Consider the following 14284-nt stretch of genomic DNA (forward strand, 5'->3'; position numbering starts at 1 on the left):
TCGAGGTCTGCTTCTCCTACTCAAATTTAAAAACAGTTAACAAAGACATTTGTACACATCCTGACTTTTGGACAGCCCATACCGTCTATTAGTATGACCCAAAACATAGGGCTTGAACAATTCTGAGGATAGGGCGACGTGGAATTTGGTTATAAAGGTTTTGGGCTATGGGTCAACTGGTCCTCTTTTGGATTATTTGTTATATTTAATCTGTCATTTTATTGGGCTACTATTCTCAAACTAAGTTCTTGAGGAAAAATATGATAGGTAAAGTAAATACCCAATTAATGAAAGTCGCCTTTGATAACCAGTTTAGTTTTCTTTTACTGGAAACATAATAACTATTTTCTGTTTAAAATAAAAGAAAAACTGAAAATTGTTTAAAACTTGTTTAGTAACAGTTTTTTTTAGTTTTATATGGAACGTGGAAATGAATTTATTCTTGGGGCGAAATTATAGATTTGAGGTCATAAAAATGAACATGCATGTTACAAAGAACTTGTAGAAATTTTCGGTGAGTTTTTCGAAATTAGGATTAATTTTTGGTGAACTGGATGCAGTGGTGGATCTAACAAGGGACGAGTGAAGGCTATACCCCCCACTCACCCTTATTGCTACCCTTGAAGTCTCCCATAATGTTCTTTGAAGTTCTGCTTGAAGGGGGCAAAGTCTTTGAGAAAAGTCTTGAGAGAAAATAGGAAGGGGGCAATCTGTTGACAAAAATAAGTGACAGATCTAAAAGGGACAAAGTGTTTGAAGTTAGTTTCATTTCATATGTCTATATTGGGCACAAATATTTTGGCGTGGGTTCTAGAAATTTATTATTTTTCTCTTAAAACTAAATGCTTTGCGCTTTCACATTTCGCCCCTAACACGAAAAATTCCTTAATCCACCACTGGTTGGATGTACCGAGGCTCGGACTAGGTCAACTGGGGGAATGCAAGATTCGACCAGCCAATTCCAAGTCAAGAGGTCCAAGATGCAAATTTTAGGATTGAAGTGCAATGTATGTTGGGTGATGTAATTGGTGAATGAGAAAGAATGGTAAAAAAAAAAATGAAAAATGAAAAATTTAGTACGAGGATCTTGCATCATTCCTCCACAATAGATGCAGGGCCCTTTCTTAAGAATTCCTTAATGATGAGAGTAAAATTTAACGGAGAACAATTATCAGTGCCAATCTGATTGTATTCCTGTTTTTGCAGCCTGATGACAAGAGTTATATATACGAATGTAAAGCCACCAAAACTTTTGATGTAGCTGAGGAGACACCTCATAATAATAAATAAATAAACAAATAAATAAAGATTATCATAATATTAAGGTAGTTTGAGAAGATGTTATGGATGAATCATCATTGCATATATACAATACTGGAATTAGCAAGCGATACAAAGAAAGTAAACAAAGTCGTTGTGCACACCACACCACGCATGTCCACAACTATTATTTACAAAGACGATTCTTTTATTTTTGGTCGTCCACTCCACAACTTGAATAAAATAAAATAAAATAGATATAAGCAGGAAACAATCCAAATTAAATAAAACACAACACGAACACAACACAACAAACAAACAAGGGGAAAGAAAGAAATACTGAGATAGCTGAAGAAAGAAACTAGAAATTAGTACAGAACAAACACACGAGAGGGATCCACCTTGTTTGCATCTATTATATATCGAGAAATCAATCCAACCAGTGAAAGGAAACATATGGCACATGAGAAATCTTGGGCCAATCTTCTCCAATGTCACGCTGGCATCTCCTCTCCAATTCAGGACAATCAACAATCACAAGATCTCTTAAGGAGGTAAGAGAACGCATCCCCTCTGGCAGAGAAAACAATTTTTGACATGAACCAATGACCAACTTTTTGAGTGATGTGAAACTTGCCAACCACTCGGGTAATGCCTCCAAATTCTCACACACGTCAATAGCCAAGAATTGAAGGGTGTTAGCCACTCCTTGAAGCCATTCAGGCAATGCCACCATCCGTGGTAAATTTATAATCCACAATTTTTGAAGCCTCAGTGGAGTTCCTTGATAATTTACTTTCCCCAAATCCAGTTGTTCACATTTGTCTAGCACTAGAGTCCGTAAGGAAGCAAGATAGCTCGTTTCACATGGCAAAGAGGTTAAATTACTACACTTGACAATACCAAGAAATTGAAGTGATTTCAAGCATCCCACTCCATTCTCTGTCAAACTTGTTTGTTTCGTCGTTAACCAAAGTGATGTGAGGCTGATCAATTTGCTTACATCTCTGGGCAACTCTTCAAGATTTCCACATCCATCAAGATCGAGACTTTGCAAGCTCTGCAGTTTGCAAATTGTATTGGGGAGTTTCGTTATTGCTTCATTATAACTCAAGTTCAGATTTCTCAAATGTTTCAAGGAACCAATGGAACTTGGCAACACTTGTAATGAACATCTAGGTAACACAACCACTCGCAAATACTTGAGTCTTGAAAAGCAAGTGCACATGAAGGATTCATCAATCTTTGTTTCCTCTGCTGTTATAGTCCGCACTTTGTTCAACTTTTGCAAGGTTGTTAAAACATTTTGGTCAGCTTCCAAAACTGTCAAATGTCTAACATTTTTAGATATGTCTTTGGTGTTTGCAGACTTCACTGTAAAACACTCACCTTGTGCAATTGATTGTACAAGATCATGGATAAGATCATGCATATCAAATTTGAAGAAAATATGATTATCAATAACGTTTTGAAAGAAGGATCTCGCCCATAAATCCTTAAAATACAGCTCCCCAATGTCTTCCAACTCCATATTCCCATGAACATGATACTGATCAAGGATTCCATGTGCTATCCAATATCTGATCAATTCATAACTACTATATTTAATCCAATCCTTCTGAAGATGGGAACAGTAAGCAAGACATTGTCTCAAATGAGGAGGCAATTGGGTATAACTCAATTTCAGAGCAGGTAAGATGTGACCAGCACCTTCCCCTTCTAATTTCCATATCTCAGAATCTCTCACCAATTTCCATTCTCGTTCATCGGTCTTTGAGTATAGTTGACTCCCTAAAGTTTTCACTGCCAGTGGAACCCCTCCGCACTTTCTGACAATATCCTTTCCCATTTCAAAGAGGTTAGGATAGCCTTTATCACGTCCCTCTTTAAAAGCACATTCTACAAACAAAGACAAACAATCCTTGAAAGAAAGAAATTCTAAATTAATGCTTGTTGGAATGGTACCCATCATCTCAGCAACCGAGGTATTTCTTGTCGTCACTAAAATCTTACTTCCTGACTTGGCTCCCTCTATCAATAAATCTCTTAACTCACTCCATTTAATAGGATCCTCATTCCAAACATCATCCAAAACAAGCAAAAATTTATTATCCTTTAAAGCATGACGTAGCCTTCCTTGCAATTGATCCAGACTCAATTTATCACCCATCTCTGTATCTAATGCAGAACTAAGAATCATCTTTATCAATCTAGTAATTTCAAAGTCCACTGAAACAGACACCCACATCCTCTTTTGGAAATGCCCAACGACCCTTTCATCATCGTACACCAACTTGGCAAGTGTGGTCTTCCCTAAACCTCCAATCCCCACTATAGGAATAACAGAGACATTCCCATTCCCACTTTGATCATCATCACCTTGTTCCATCAAGAGATTTACAATTTGTTTCTTCTCAGACTCTCTACCAATAACCTTTGAAGCACGAACGAAGGAGTGGGTCACATTCACTCTTTCATGATGATCACCACCACCTCCATGATGATCAATACTAGTGAGAGAATCAAATATAGCCTTATCGGACTTGAGTCCATCTAACCTCTCTCTAATCTCCTTGATTTCATTGCCTACTCTGAAACGGAATGCGATTGGATTAGAACGAGAGAAGAAACGGCGTACCTTTCCAGTTGTGCCATGAAATGTTTCCACCACTTCCCTCCGCAAAGCTTCGCACTCAAACTCATCCAACAAGTCCTCGGCATCGAGAAATGCATCTTTAAGCTGTCTTAGCCAACTGCGTATCTGCTGGTTATGTTCTTGCTTTTGTTCGGCATCCAAGAGAACATCTTTGATGATGGACATCGTGCGCTGAAGCTTTTTCAGATCAGCTTCAACGCCCCATGCCAAGAAGATCTGCTCAGAAGTAATGGACCCGAGCTTTTCAATGAGTTTGGTTGCCAAAGGAAAGGCAAGATCAGCCATGGTTTTGTTGAGAGGGTGTATACAGTACGAAAAGCAATGTGTGAGGAAGAGAAAGAAAAGCAATATTCATATGAGAGTGGAAGACCGAGAATACAAAAGTGAGAGATGCCAAAGCTTTCAATAAAAGGATGACATGTCACTCAAAAACTAAGCATAATAATGAGGACCATGTGACATTGCTCTCCAGATTCTTTGCGGCTTTACACTAACACTTCAATTTTCTCCAGATTCTTTGTTTTGTTTTGTTTTTTGTTTTTTGTTTTTTGTTTTTGTTTTAAATACAAGGGAATGAGGTTTCTCATACACACATGGGGTTTGATTGAAACATCTCAATGGTGTTGTTCATATCTATACTAAAGGTTCTAATCCTCCATTTAACTGCTACTAAATCTCATAGACCCCCGAAAGGCTATTTCAGTGTTCAAAAGCAACTGAAGGTTGTAGTAGTCTTAGTTCTAACTAGGTCCTCATATCTGACGCACTGTTCGTTTTCTTTATGTCCATTTATTTTCCTTAGTCTTGTATTAGAGAAAATCATAAAGTCTTCATTTGTCTTGAGACGTAGAAAAGAACTCATATTGAACCAGTTTTTCATTCAATGCACAATTGCTTGGTTATTTATACCCTTAAATCCACAAGCTCCGGTTGAGGACCAAGAAATTACTTGACACCACACATTTGTAACAAGCAATATGTTAAAGCTGTGGGATGTAAAAATGCATCGGTAAGGGAGCATGCCGCCTAGAAGGAAGCACCTATCGTAGGAATTGCGAGATCACCCAAGGATGCCTTCGGCATCCAGGGGTTGGTTCGAATTTGACAATTAAAGTTGAGTGTGTCCTTTCTTGGAGTTCAAATTTTATAAAGATAACTTGAAGGGTACAATCTACATATATTATAAAGAAAACTACGCAAGGATGGTTATTTAGAAAGACTATTGAAGGGTACAGTCTACATATATTACAACGACTAAAGACAACTCGAGGGTGGTTGGTTGAGTACAAATATTATAATTAAAAACAACTTGCGGAAAACTACACAGGTATTTTTATGAAGACATCTCCTACAGATAATTGAGGGTGGGTGAGTACAAATATTATAAAGACAACTTGAGGATGGCGTGCGTGGGTACAAATATTATAATTTATCCCCACCAAAGTTCAACGGTGAAGAAAAACTGTTTTGTCTATTTTTATTTTTCTTTATAATTTCTCTTGTTCTCTCTGTTTTGTGGCTGAATCATCAATGCATTTTTCTCTTGAGTAATACCACGGTGGGGAGGGGGCTTTGGCATTGTGTATGCACGATAAGATCATTGAACTTACATAGACCGCCTTATCGGATCGGCAGGCAAGGGACTCTATTGAATTGAAGTGATCAACTAACTCGTCACGTGAGTAAAACAACCTAACCTCAATCCCCATTAGATATATTTGATGTTTGATAAAATTTAAAAAGAAAAAAATTATAATTGAAAGATGGTTGGAGGAAAGGTTTTTTCGCGCCCTCTAACAAATAATCCCGTAATTATGTTGAGAAACAGGACATACATATTACTTGACAATGATGAGTGAGGACAGAGGTACTTTTTTCTTGCATTTTTGTGTGTGAGTTTAATGGCAACTCTCCAACCAAAAAAGAGAATGGCCTTTTATTACTCATTTCACATCACGCAGCAAAGAGGTAAGATCTCCAACAACAGGATATAAAGTGATTTCAAGATTTTCACTTCATTTTCTGTAAAACTTGTTTGTTTTGTGGTATTTATTGAAAGTGATCTGAAGCTGATGAGACTGATCCAATCCGATTGTTTTGTAATTATGTTTAGGGTAACATCAAATTTCTAGCCTCGCAAAGTAATAATGTTGCTTATTCTTATGTACAAGGTATTTTAAGTTGTTTTTGGATACTACTAACTTATCAGTAATTAGGAAGACTTTAGTTTTCTGTTTTTGTTTCTAAAACTTGGCCTCGTCTTGGGCTGGTCTGATAATTAAATGAACCCCCTGTTTGATTCTTACATCTTGACATGTCGCCTTCCAATATCATGGCTTGAAGTTATGCTAGTAGGTGCTGGTTGTAAGAAAGTAAGAAGTTTGTAGACTTTGTTATTTGAAATTAACAAGTTTTTTTAAAAAAAGAATTCAGTCATGAGAGTAAAATTTAACCGAGAACTTGGTTATTAAGAAAAAATGGATTCAATTCATCAAAAGAGAAAAAAAGAAAAAAATGAATTTAGGATTTAGGGTTTAGGAAGTAAACAAAGTCGTTGTGTACAGCACACCACGCATGTGGATGACTATTATCTACAATCCTCAACTTAAATAAAATCAAATTGATCAAGCATGACACAATCCAAACTAAATAAAACACAACCCAGACACAAGAAAACAAACAAACAATAGGAAAGAAAGAAATATTATTAGGAATAATCGAAGAAGGAAAAGGAAACATGTGGCACATGAAAAATCTTGGGCCAATCTTCTCCAATGTCGCGTTGGCATCTTCTCTCCAATTCAGGACAATCAGAAATCACAAGTTCTCTTAAGGAAGTAAGAGAACGCATCCCCTCTGGTAGAGACGACAATTTCTGACATGAATATAGAACCAACTTTGTGAGTGATGTGAAACTTGCCAACCACTCCAAATTCTCACACATGCTAATATGCAAGATTTGAAGGGTGTTAGCCGCTCCTTGAAACCATTCAGGCAATGCCACCATCCGTGGTAAATTTACAATACACAATTTTTGGAGCCTCAGTGGAGTTCCTTGATAGTTTACGTTCCCCAAATCCAGTTGTTTGCATTCTGATATAAACAGAGTCCGTTAGCAAGCAAGATAGCTCGTTTCACATGGCAAAGAGGTTAAATAACTACACTTGGTAATATAAAAAAATCGAAGTGATTTCAAGCCTTCCACCCCATTCTTTGTAAAACTTGTTTGTTTTGTGGTTAACGACAGTGATGTGAGGCTGATCACTTTGCTTATATCTCTAGGCAACTCTTCAAGATTCACACATTCTTCAAGAATTAGAGTTTGCAAGCTCTGTAGTTCGCAAATTGCATTAGGGAGTTTCGTTATTGCTTCATTATAACCCAAGTCCAGACATCTCAAATGTTTCAGGGAACCAATGAAACTTGGCAACACTTGTAATGAACATGTAGGTAACTCAACCACTCGCAAATACTTGAATCTTGAAAAGCAAGTGCACATGAAGGATTCATCAATCTTTGTTTCCTCTGCTGTTATAGTCCGCACTTTGTTCAACTTTTGCAAGCTTGTTGAAACATTTTGGCCAGCTTCCAAAAATGTATTTTACTCTTGTCAAAAGTGAAGTGGGAAAATCATCACCCTTAATTTTTGTCGTTTCACTATACTTTAAGATTTAAAGGCTTTATCCTTTTTATCAACCCCAATTTCATCTTTCTCATCTTCCTCAACATCCTCAACATTTTTCATCTTTTTACATTACATTAAAATAAAAAGTACGAAGGGAAGTTTCTTTATACGTATATTTAACAATATATTACTTTTTGGGTGTCTTTAGTTAATAGAAATTCGGATGGGGTTGGATGAAGATGGTAGATTAGCAGGAAAAATGAAGTATACGAGTGATAATGTCATTTTCTTTTTTAGTGAGAAATGTAAACAATCCTATTAGTTCATGTGATATTCGTGTAAACTTTAGTAGAATGAATTATATATATATATATATACACAGTACTATCTGCCCATAAAGAAAATTAAAAGACAAAGTTTAAAGAAACTTAAACAGGGTCTTACGGTATGATCAATATATGTTTTCCTTTTCTTTATCTATCCTCTATAGAAAGAGAGAATGATACGTGTAAAGTATCAAAAAGAAAAAATAATAATTAACTTGCCGAGAAAACAGTTTGTCCCAGCAAATCTGGAATTAGAAAGAGCACAACACCACACCATCACCACGCATGTGTAATGTGTTGTGGAGGACGACTATTATTAATATTTACAAAGACGATTGTTTTATTTTTGGTTGTCCACTCCACAATTTGAATAAAATAAAATAAAATAGATCAAGCATGACACAATCCAAACTAAATAAAACACAACTCAGTACCAGATACAAGAAAACAAACAATGGGAAAGAGAAAAATACTGAGACAGCTGAAGAAAGAAACTAGGAATTTGTATAGAACAAACACACGAGAGGATCCACCTTGTTCGCATATATTATATATCAAGAAATCAATGGTAGGAAAAGAAAACATGTGGCACATGAGAAATCTTGGGCCAATCTTCTCCAATGTTGTGCTGGCATCTCCTCTCCAATTCAGGACAATCATCAATCACAAGTTCTCTTAAGGAGCTAAGGGAACGCATCCCCTCTGGCAGAGACGAAAATTTCTGACATGAAACAATGATCAACTTTGTGAGTGATGTGAAAATTGCAAACCACTCAGGTAATGCCTCCAAATTCTCACACATGCCAATAAGCAAGAATTGAAGGGTGTTAGCCGCTCCATGAAACCATTCAGGCAATGCCACCATCCGTGGTACATCGAAAATAAACAATTTTTAGAGCCTCAGTGGAGTTTCTTGATAGTTTACGTCCCCCAAATCCAGTTGTTCGCATTTTTCTATCCACAGAGTCCTTAAGGAAGCGAGATAGCTCGTTTCACGCGGCAAAGAGGTTAAATTACTACACTTGGAAATATAAAGAAATCGAAGTGAAGATTTAGAGTTTGCAAGCTCTGTAGTCTGCAAATTGCATTAGGGGGTTTCGTTATTGCTTCATTATAACTCAAGTCCAGATATCTCAAATGTTTTAGGGAACCGATGGAACTTGGCAACACTTGTAATGAACATCTAGGTAACTCAACCACTCGCAAATACTTGAATCTTGAAAAGCAAGTGTTAAGGAAGGATTCATCAATGTCTATTATGTTTGCTGCTACAGTCCGCACTTTGTTCAACTTTTGCAAGGTTGTTGAAACATTTTGGCCAGCTTCCAAAAATGTCAAATGCCTAACATTTTCAGATATGTCTTCGTTGTTTGCAGACTTCACTGTAAAACACTCACCTTGTGCAACTGATTGTACAAGATCATGGATAAGATCATGCATATCAAATTTGTACAACATATGACAATCAATAATGTTTTGAAAGAAGGATCTCGCCCATAAATCCTTAAAATATAGCTCTCCGATATCTTCCAACTCCATATTCCAATGAACATGAGACTGATCAAGGATTCCATGTGCCATCCAATATCTGATCAATTGTCAACTATTAAATCCCATCATATCCTTTCGTAGATGGGAACAATAAGCAAGACATTGTCTCAAATGAGGAGGCAATCGAGTATAACTCAATTTCAAAGCAGGTAAAATGTGACCACTACCTTCCCGTTCTAATTTCCATATCTTAGAATCTCTCACCAATTTCCATTCCCGTTCATCAGTCTTTGAGTATAGTTGACTCCCTAAAGTTTTCACTGCCAATGGAACCCCTCTGCACTTTCTAACAATATCTTTTCCCATTTCAAAGAGGTTAGGATATTCTTTCTCATGTCCCACTTTAAAAGCACATTCTACAAACAATGACACGGAATCCTTGTCAGAAAGAAATTCTAAAGTAATGTTTGCTCGAATGGTACCCATGATCTCAGCAATAGCGGTACTTCTTGTTGTCACTAAAATCTTATTTCTTGACATGGCTCCCTCTATCACTAGATATCTCAACTAACTCCACTTCAAAGTATCATCATTCCAAACATCATCCAAGACAAGCGGAAATTTCTTATCCTTTAAAGCTTCACGTAGCCTTCCTTGCAACTGATCTCTGTATCTAATGCAGAACCAAGAATTAGTCTTGTCAATCTAGTAAGTTCAAAGTACACCGATACAGATGCCTATATCCTCAATTCGAAATGCCCAACGACCCTTTTATCATCGTACACCCACTTGGCATGTGTGGTCTTCCCTAAACCTCCGATCCCCACTATCGGAATGGCAGAGACTTTGTTATTAGAATTCCCACTTTGATCATCATCACCTTGTTGCATCAACAGATTTATAGTTTCTTCCTTCTCAGACTCTCTACCAATAACCTTTAAAGCAGGAAGGAAGGGTCTGTCATGATGATCACCTCCATCTCCATGATGACCAATTGTGAGAGAATCAAATATAGCCTTGTTGGACTTGAGCTCATCTAACCTCGCCTGAATCTCCTTGATTTGATGAGCAACTTTCGAACATAATGCTATTGGATTAGAACAAGAGAAGAAACGGCGTACCTTTCCAGTTGTGGGATGAAATGTTTCCACCACTTCCCTCTGCAAAGCTGCGCACTCGAACTCATCCAACAAATCCTCGGCATCAAGAAACAAGTAATTGAAAGAATTTTTTAAATAAAAAAAAAATTATAATTGAAAGATGGTTGGAGAAAGGTTTTTTGTGCCCTCTAACAAGTAATCCCTTAATTATGTTGAGAAACAGGACACATATCCTCTCGTGTGAGGATAGATGTACTTTTTTCTTGCAATGTTTTTTTTCGGTGAGTTTAATGGCAACTCTCCAACCAAAAGAGAGAATGACCTTTTATAACTCATTTCACATCACGCAGCAAAGAGGTAAGATCTCCAAACAAGATATAAAGTGATTTCAATATTCTTACATCTTGACATGTTGCCTTCCATAATCCATGGCTTGAAGTTATGCTAGTAGGTGCTGGTTGTAAGAAACTAAGAAGTTTGCAGACTTCGTTATTTGAAATTAACAAGGTTTTTTTTTTTTTTTTTGAAACTTTTATTTTATAAGAATTAATTGAAATAAGGATTCCTTAAATTAACGATGAGAGTAAAATTTAACCGAGAACTTGGTTATAATGAAAAAATGGATTCAATTCATCAAAAGAAAAAGAAAAAATGAATTTAGGGTTTAGGGTTTAGGAAGTGAACAAAGTCGTTGTGCACACCACACCCCTCATGTGGACGACTATTATCTACAATCCTCAACTTAAATAAAATCAAATTGATCAAGCATGACACAATCCAAACTAAATAAAACACAACCTAGACACAAGAAAACAAACAAACAATAGGAAATAAAGAAATACTATATGGAATTATATTAGTATAGAACAAACATACGAGATCATGACCGATTTTGTTCGTATCTATTATATATGGAGAAATCAATCGACGAAGTGAAAGAAAACATGTGGCACATGAGAAATCTTGGGCCAATCTTCTCCAATGTTGCGCTGGTATCTTCTCCCCAATTCAGGACAATTTACAATCCCAAGTTCTCTTAAGGAGGTAAGAGAACGCATCCCCTCTAGCAAAGACGACAATTTCAAACATGAATAAAGAAACAATTTTGTGAGTAATGTTAAACTTGCCAACCACCCAGGTAATGCCTCCAAATTCTCACAGCTCTCAATAATCAAGAGTTGAAGGGTGTTAGTTGCTCCTCAAAACCATTCAGGCAATGCCACCATCCGTGATAAATTTATAATACACAATTTTTGGAGCCTCAGTGGAGTTCCTTGATAATTTACATTCCCCAAACCTAGTTGTTTGCATTTTGCTATCCACAGAGTCTGTAAGGAAGCAAGATAAATCGTTTCATGCGGCAAAGAGGTTAAATTACTACACATGGCAATACTAAAAGTCGAAGTGATTTTAAGCATCCCACCCCATTATCTGTAAAACTTGTTTGTTTTGTCGTTAACTAAAGTGATGTGAGGCTGAACAATTTGCTTATATCTCTCGGTAACTCTTCAAGATTCTCACATCCAACAAAATAATGGGTTTGCAAGCTCTGCAATCTACAAATTACAATGGGGAGTTTCGTTATTGTTTTATTACAACTCAAGTCCAAATATCTCAAATGTTTCAGGAACCAATGGAACTTGGCAACACTTGCAAATACTTGAATTTGAACATGTAGGTGACTGAGGCACTCGCAAATACTTGAATCTTGAAAAGCAAGTGCACATGAAGGATTCATCAATGTCTATTATGTCTGTTGTTATAGTCCGCACTTTGTCCAACTTTTGCAAGGTTGTTGAAACATTTTGGCCAACTTCCAAAAATGTCAAATGTCTAACATTTTCAGATATGTCTTTGGTGTTTGCAGACTTCATTATAAAACACTCACCTTGTGCAACTAATTGTACAAGATCATGCATATCAAAGTCGTAGCACATTCCATAATCAGTAACGTTTTGAAAGAAAGATCTCGCCCACAAATCTTTGAAATATAGCTCTCCGATGTCTTCCAACTCCATATTCCCAAGAACACAAGACTGATCAAGAATTATGTGTGCCATCAAATATCTTATCAATGCATAACTAGTATATCTAGTCCCATCCCTTAGAAGATGGGAACAGTAAGGAGGACATTGTCTCAAATAAGGAGGCAATCGGGTATAACTCAATCTCAAAGTAGGTAAAATGTGACTAGCATCTTCTTGTTTCATTTCCCATATCTCAGAATCCTTTGTCATTTTCCACTTTCATTCATTAGTCTTTGAGTATAGTTGACTCCCTAAAGTTTTCACTGCCAATGGAACCCCTCCGCACTTTCTGACGATATCTTTTCCCATTTCAAAGAGGTTAAGATATTCTTCCTCTTTAAAAGCACATTCTACAAACAATGACACGGAATCCTTATCAGAAAGAAATTCTAAATTAATGTTTGCTCGAATGGTACCCATGATCTCAGCAACCGCGGTACTTATTGTCGTCACTAAAATCTAACTTCCTGACCTGGCTCCCTCTGTCAATAGATCTCTCAACTGACTCCACTTCAAAGAATCATCTTTCCAAACATTATCCAAGACAAGCATAAATTTCTTATCCTTTAAAGCTTCACGTAGCCTTCCTTGCAAGTGATCCGGAGTCAATTTATCACTAATCTCTGTATTTGATACATAATCAAGATTCAGTCTCGTCAATCTAGGAAGTTCAAAGTCCACCGGACAGATGCCCACATCCTCAATTCGAAATGCCTAACGACCCTTTTATCATCGTACACCCACTTGGCAAGTGTGGTCTTCCCTAAACCTCCAATCCCCACTAACGGAATGACAGAGACTTTATTATTAGAATTCCCACTTTGATCACCATCACCTTGTTGCATGAACAGATTTAGAATTTCTTCCTCCTCAGACTCTCTACCAATAACCTTTGATGCAGGAACGAAGGGTCTGTCGTGATGATCACCACCTCCATGAGTAACAATTAGGTGGAACCCCACGGTTCTGTTTAGGCGATAAAACATAAAAATTATCAGAAGTATGAATAGAAGCACTTACCTCAGAAATATCCAGGGGAGCTTGATCGAGTACTATTAGAGAAGCTTCATTGGGGGCAATCGATTCAATGACAGTAGTGACATCAGTTAAAATAGCAGGTTCAACTAGTGTAGTAGATTCAGCCGGTGTAGCAGATTTAATAGGTTCGGTCGATGCTTCCCTTTATATCAAACTATCTAATATTACTCCTCCTTGTAAATCTAGCCAGTTATGTCCTTCACTATTAGTCTCCCCCTGAAGGACATGCTCGGGTGTATCAGAGAAGAACATTTCATCCTCAATAAAGGTAACATTCATAGAGACATATAGACATCGGTGGGTTGCAGGATGATAGCATCAGTAGCCTTTCTGATGAGGAGAGAAACCAAGAAAGACACAGCAGAGAGCACATGGGTCCACTTACTCCTCTGATTCTGATGGAGGTGAACATAGACGGCACAACCAAACACCCTTGGAGACAGAGTCGGCATAAAAGAGGCAGAGATATGATGGGTCAGTACTTGCATAGGAGTTTGGAAATCCAAAACTTGTGAAGGTAAACGATTCAAGAGATAGACTGCATAGGTAACAACATCCATCCAGAACCGCTTTGGAATTGACGCACCAAGCAGTAGAGCACGGGCAGCACCAAGAATCTGCCCATTTTTACGTTCAGCAACCCCATTTTGTTGTGGTGTTTGAGGGCAAGTAGTCTCATGTAGTACACCCTTAGTGTGAAAAAAATGGGATAACGCCGAATTAACAAATTCCCCACCATTATCAGATCGAAAAACCTTGAT

At 37.2% G+C, this 14284-nt stretch overlaps 2 protein-coding genes and 1 pseudogene across 2 annotated transcripts; all 3 read right to left on the bottom strand.

Moving 5' to 3' along the window:
* Positions 1-1402: 1402 nt before the first annotated feature.
* On the bottom strand, positions 1403-4515 carry LOC103339389 (putative disease resistance protein RGA3). Its single transcript, XM_008242673.2, has one exon. The coding sequence runs from the start codon at positions 4199-4201 to the stop codon at positions 1691-1693; it is 2511 nt and encodes an 836-aa protein (XP_008240895.2). The 5' UTR covers positions 4202-4515; the 3' UTR covers positions 1403-1690.
* Positions 4516-6623: 2108 nt separating this feature from the next.
* On the bottom strand, positions 6624-10566 carry LOC148914791 (putative disease resistance protein RGA1; annotated as a pseudogene).
* A 1484-nt stretch (positions 10567-12050) lies between these two features.
* Positions 12051-12695, bottom strand: LOC148914792 (putative disease resistance protein RGA1). The gene has a single exon (XM_089043302.1). The coding sequence runs from the start codon at positions 12693-12695 to the stop codon at positions 12051-12053; it is 645 nt and encodes a 214-aa protein (XP_088899428.1).
* Between the last annotated feature and the right edge of the window lie 1589 nt (positions 12696-14284).

Source organism: Prunus mume, linkage group LG8 (assembly GCF_029339155.1).
Source record: "Prunus mume cultivar Tortuosa linkage group LG8, ASM2933915v1, whole genome shotgun sequence".
In the NCBI taxonomy this organism is placed as follows: domain Eukaryota; kingdom Viridiplantae; phylum Streptophyta; class Magnoliopsida; order Rosales; family Rosaceae; genus Prunus; species Prunus mume.

Coding starts and splice junctions, on each gene's coding strand:
- LOC148914792 (XM_089043302.1), bottom strand. CDS start 12,695: ATGACAAAGGATTCTGAGATATGGGAAATGAAACAAGAAGATGCTAGT.
- LOC103339389 (XM_008242673.2), bottom strand. CDS start 4,201: ATGGCTGATCTTGCCTTTCCTTTGGCAACCAAACTCATTGAAAAGCTC.